Below are 6,000 nucleotides of genomic sequence, written 5' to 3' on the forward strand. Positions count from 1 at the left end.
AAACGGGATCATGACACCTCTATATAACAAAACATTAAAAGAAGACAGGGTATGTTCCTCCTATATATATCCATAATATTATGGGATAAAAATATGAGTGCAACCAAACTCATTCACATAATCACCTAAGGTCTGACTCCTTCACATAATCACCTAAGATATGATTTTATGTATATATACTAGGATATGATCCGTGCCGTAACGGCCCGGAAATTTGTTCGTTGTCAACAATAACCGATTGGGTATTTTCCCTTTTGTGCTCGGCATACCATATCACCTTCGTGTTATTGACATTTGTTGCTTACTTTTCTGAAAATTTAATGAATCAACCCAAAACAGTAGAAAACATTAGGTATTATTAGGGGTGCACATACCCTACCCATACCCGCCAATCCTACCCTACCCGCCAGTTTTTTAATCGTATCCTACCCTATCCACTATTTGGCGGGTAGGGTGGCGGGTAAAAAATTTCTTAACCGCCGCTAGATGGGTAGGGTGGCGGGTAAAGCTCGAAATTATCCTACCCTACCCGCCTGTTTATACTATTGATCTCTGCCGTTGGTTCTCGTTTAATCTCTGCCGTTGATCTTTCAACTATTGATCTCTCCGTTGCTTTATATTTTCCTACAACACTAAAAACTAAAAAACTAAAAACTGGATTCAGTTTTCGTTTTATCTCTGCAGAGAAACTCCCAGAACTGAATTCATTGCTAAGAAAAAAATCTAGAGAAGAGAAGATCATGAAAAGAAAAACCCTATTCTTGTGAATCCACAACGCAAAAGAAGAACTGGCCAGGGGAGTTTTTGAGAACGGAAGAAACATAAAACCAGTACCTCTGATTTACCAGTACCTCTCACATCTCGTTTAGAACTTCAAATCTGTTAACAGATCTCGTTTAGAACCTTTTAATAGGTTGATTCAAGGTAAGATCTAACTTCAAAGTTCATTTTGTTTCATTTTTTTTGTGTTAAATTGATTGAAAAATCATAAGGTTTCATGCATGTTGCTGGATATGAGGAATCTGAGTTTGGAAAGCTAATGAAGGGTTTAGAGAGTGGTTCTTCCTCCTAATTTGAAATCCAAACTAATTTTCAGGTGAAAATTTGAATAATTTTTTTAATAATTTGAATGGGTTTTTCTTTTATATGTTGTATTGCTTGGTGATTTTATTTGTATTTGAAGAAATTAGTTGAAATCAGTTGAGTAATATGATTGCCATCGTGAAAAATTGACATGCATGTTAACTGATTGATGAAATTTCTCATAAAAATTTAGTTTGTTCCTCATGAATGACGAGTTTCAATGCGATTCTGTTAGGAGATGGGAAAAGGCAATTGAATGGGATTTAAAATCTGTGGTCATATGTAAACTGATTGATAAATTGTCTCTTCATGATTTCTATCTAAAACCCATGTCTTTAAATGTTTAGATTATCAATATTTCAAACAATTTCAGTGAGATTTTGATTATGTGACACCCATGTCTTTAAAGGTTTATCTAAAGCAATTGAATTAGCTTTAGATTCTGCTCACATCAATAGTAGTATTAATGAAAATCATTGGTTTGATTGAACATTAGCATCATGTCAGGTGAGTGAGTACATTTAAGACCTTTGCTAGGTGGGTGAGAAAAGGAGAGATTTGTTTTGTAGTTTAAATAGACAGTTGACACTGGAGTCCAGTATATATGTTTTCTCGCAAATAACTTGTCTCCACAATGCTTGTATGTCTGCAGAATATCTCGAATGCCACTTTCCCAATAAAGATCTATACATGAGTCTCAAATTCCTTATTCCAAGTCAATACAACGCAGAATAGCACTATCATCGATACCAATAGAACCCTCTAATTCTCCAAGGGTATCTTAACCAACAGACGGATATAACTAATGTCTAATTCTAGATTTCAGTGCTGTTCTCTAGATTTCAGTGCTGTTATTAGGACCCTTTGAAGCCTGTTAACTTTTTTTGCTTTCTATTCATATCACTTGTTCTTTCTAGTGAGGAAGCATGGTTGAGATTACAGAATTGATGTCAACGAGACCTCCTATTCCCTCTCAAGATGCATCTCAATCCGTGCAACAAAGGGTCAGGGTTGTTATATCTCCGCCACCTCCACCTCCACCATCTTCTCAACCTGAGGTCAGGGAAAGTATGAAGCGGAACAGAACATCTTCGGTGTGGGAGCATTTCCAAAAGAGTTTTGATGAAGCTGGTGTTAAATGGGGGAAATGTAACTACTGTGAAGGTGGTAAATATAGGGCTGGTGGTAAGAAGTATGGCACATCAAATTTGAACTGGCATTTGACCAAGTGTCGGAAGTATTTGGAGTCACTAGAAGCTGCGCAGTTGGACTCTCTCGGTCAGCCTAGCAATCTGGGAGATCAGCAGCAAACAATTGGGGTTACGTTCTGTCAAGATGGATGTAGGAGAGCCTTGATAAAGTTCATTACACCACCTTGATAAATGTTACCTGGTGCCACTTTGTTACTCCCTAATATCAGGTGTTCTCAATACACCACCTGTAAAAAGTTTAGGTATTACCTGATAACATGATTTTGCTTCACCATGCAAGTATAACTTTCGGGTTGAATGGGCTTATAGAAGCTGTCAGATGTTGTGAAAAGAGAAGTAAAGTATTTGCTACTAGGGAAATATAGTGTCAAAATTAGTCAATTATGTATAGATTAGATGACTGCCTACTAATAAACTCTTACAAAAGTGTCAAACCTCATTCCTTTTTTTGAGTTTTGACTACTGGTAATCCATTACTAATTAATTTGAAGCAGCTCTGAATCATAACTACCATGCTGCAGTCATTACCATCCTGCAAATGTCATTCTATCCATAACTTTTGCTTTTACTCTCTGAAAAATGTCCCTTCTGTCTTGCTCTATTTATGGAGGTGGAGATGATACACTTGAAGAAGGTTGAGAATTACTCTGTCTTGTATTACCTTGCTTTGTAATACACTAATACTCGTCTTTGTACTACTGTGCATTGAATTACTTTCTTTTGTGAGGCTCTGCTTTGTTACGCTTTCTTTTGCACTGCTCTCTTTTGTATTGCTTTCTTTTTTATGAAATTCCATTGATTATTTCTGTTGTGTTTTGGCCATTGGAATCTCTTGAGCATTTCTTATGTATGTAAAACTAAGACAGAAAAACAGGGGATATGCATCCTTTAGTCCTTTTACAGCAGCTGAGTTATTAGGACATTGATCAATCTTGTCTAGCCTTCCTTGAGCAAATTGGCGTCCAATTCCTTGGTTAAATCTTCCTGCATTTTCATATAGTAAGTTGGATCAGGTACATTATCATTTTGCTTTCTGAAATTGCACAGACCACTTGACAAGGAAATTATAGTTTCCATCCCTCTGTGTTGGTGTCATGATAGTAAGTGTGTTGGAAACTGAGAATATTAAAAAATAATTTCATATTAAGGGTATTTGTAGTTTAAACTAAGAATATTTTCTAAGAATATTAAAACTGTTTCTACAGGTATTTTTTGAAGCCACTGTGGAGTTTTCTGGTTCTACGTATGTCACTTCGCATACATTTTTGGGGGAAATTTGTGATGTACGTGGAGAGTTAAATGAATGGCAAAAAGCTCATCATGATCCTCATTTAAGCCATATGGGTGAGAAGATGTTACTTAAATACAACAAGTATTGGGGTGAGCATAAGAACATGAATCCTTTATTGTTTATTGTTGTGCTTCTTGACCCAAGAGAAAAAGAACGTGGCCTGCAAGTAATACTAGAAGACCTGATTGTGCATGATAATCCTTGGATGAAACAAAGATTGGTAAGAAATTGGTTAGATGTAGTGAAAGAGGATTTTAATGAATTACTCACAGCTTATAAGGCAGAATATATAGGTGTAGGAAGTGTGTTAGCCTCGTCAGAGTCCGTAGGTGATACTGGTGGTAGTCCTAGTCAAGAGAGTTATAGTTCTAGTTCTACGTCACATAGAAAGAGAAGACATAAGGCCCATAGAGAAGAACGTAAAACCCAGTTATCTATAACGGAGGATGTTGACAAATCAGAGGTGGAAAGATACTTATCGGAACAGATTTACTCACCAACAAAAGACAACAAAAATGGTTCGAAGTTTGATATACTGACTTGGTGGAAAAGCAATGCTGCAAGATTTGATATTCTATCACTTATAGCAAGAGATATACTTGCTATTCCCGTCTCTTCAGTTGCAAGTGAATCTGCTTTCAGTACTGGAAAGCGAATACTTGGTCATTTCCGAAGTTCTTTAAAACCCCGAACTGTGGAAGCATTGATTCTCCTACAAAACTGGTTAAGGACACCGATTGATATGGATCCATCTACATTTGGAGCTGAAGAGAAGGAGGATGACGTCTTAGAGTCAGGTACACTAATTTCCTACATTTATTCTCCTACATTTGTCAAGTCTCTGTTGTTTTCAGTTTCTTAGAATATAGTATAACTATTATATGTCGTATAAATGATGATTATAGTATAACTATTATATTTCTACTTCATGTAAGTATTATAACTATCAACTGTGACATGAATTGTTAGCTTCTTATAATTTGAAAATAGTGTCTCAGACTTGGAGTCCTTGGAATGAAGGCAAGTGGTCAGGTTATATAGTGGTCATCTTGCTAAACCTTAAGACCCAACTTCATCAAGCCCCCATGTGGCTGCCCCGTAACACCATCAAATATGGCATGTGCACCTGAACGGATGAAAACCTCAGTAGAAAAATCACCAAAGAACTGATGAAGTAGAATGATCACCTGAGTCCTGACTCTTAATCGAAATCATATTTATCAGAGTTTCTTACATTCTGTTACAAGATATGGCAAATACCAGCGCAAAACTAACAAGTCTCACTCAAATGTCCATAGACTGTCACCAACAGACAGGACTGCGAATATATCTTTGAGAGTTCTTACACCGTATAAGCTACCAGTAACTTTATACATAGTAGTCTAAATAAATACCTAAAGATATATACATTCATTATTCAAGATCGTTGTTGACATGTTGTTGGATTGGCATTCTATAGCTATGGATACATCTGACTGAGTATGCAGATCCAAATCCCAGTGACTACCACCACCACTACTTCTTCACTGCCTTTTGCTTTTCTCCTACATTCTTTTTGGCCGTCTGTTTTATGGAGTTGTCTTTATATATCTCTATAGTGTCACACTTTGAATTGATTAATCAAAAACCATTATGGCCATTCAACTAGCACTCTAAAACTCTTTTTGTTTCTCTCTTTAATCAACTTGTTGTGATATTACTTGTATGCAGATTTATTTGGTGATCTTAGTACTTATTCCATCATCGTAGATGATGATTGAAGAAGAAGGTCAGTATGAAGAGCTGCAATGCTTGTTAGTTGTTGGCTAAGAAAGCTAAAGTTATGGAATTTGTGGTCGTGGAATTTGTGGTCGCGTTGGTGATGCTGGAGGTCGGGGTGGTAGTGTCACTGGAGGTCGTGGTCGTGGTGGTAAAACTGGAGGTCGTGGTCGGGGTGGTGGAAATGTTGGCGGTCGTGTTGGTGGTGTAACTGGAGGTCGTGGTGGTGGTGTAACTGGAGGTCTTGGAGGCGGTGAAACTGGAGATCGTGTTGGTGAAACTGGAGATCGTGGTGGTGGTGGTGGTATTTGTGTTTGGGGAAGAGGAAGAGGAACACCAACAGCAGCACCCATATCTTCGACTCCTTCTCCTCCTTCAATTTCTGAAGTTTGTTCATCTTCTGGATCACCAAACGTGGATTGACTTGCTGGTCGTGGTGTAACTGGAGATCATGGTGCTGGTGGTGATGTAGCTGGAGGTCATGGCGGTGGTGGTGTTTGGGGTAGAGGTACAACACCAGCAGCACCCGTTTATTCGACTCCTCCTCCTTCAATTTCTGAAGTAGGTTCATCTTCTGGATCACCAAACGTAGATTTACTTGCTCAAGAAGTGCAAAAAACTCTTAACTGTACAACAAGAACCAGCAGTTTCTCTTGT

General features: G+C 37.8%; 1 protein-coding gene across 1 annotated transcript; it reads left to right on the forward strand.

The window, feature by feature from the left end:
• The first annotated feature begins 5,334 nt into the window (after positions 1-5,334).
• Positions 5,335-5,766, forward strand: LOC113295137 (rRNA 2'-O-methyltransferase fibrillarin-like). Its single transcript, XM_026543487.1, has 2 exons — positions 5,335-5,353; positions 5,456-5,766. Exons 1-2 carry the CDS (start codon positions 5,335-5,337, stop codon positions 5,764-5,766), a joined length of 330 nt encoding a protein of 109 aa, XP_026399272.1.
• The last annotated feature ends 234 nt before the right edge of the window (positions 5,767-6,000 follow it).

This window comes from Papaver somniferum, chromosome 7 (genome assembly GCF_003573695.1).
Source record: "Papaver somniferum cultivar HN1 chromosome 7, ASM357369v1, whole genome shotgun sequence".
Taxonomy (NCBI): Eukaryota; Viridiplantae; Streptophyta; class Magnoliopsida; order Ranunculales; family Papaveraceae; genus Papaver; species Papaver somniferum.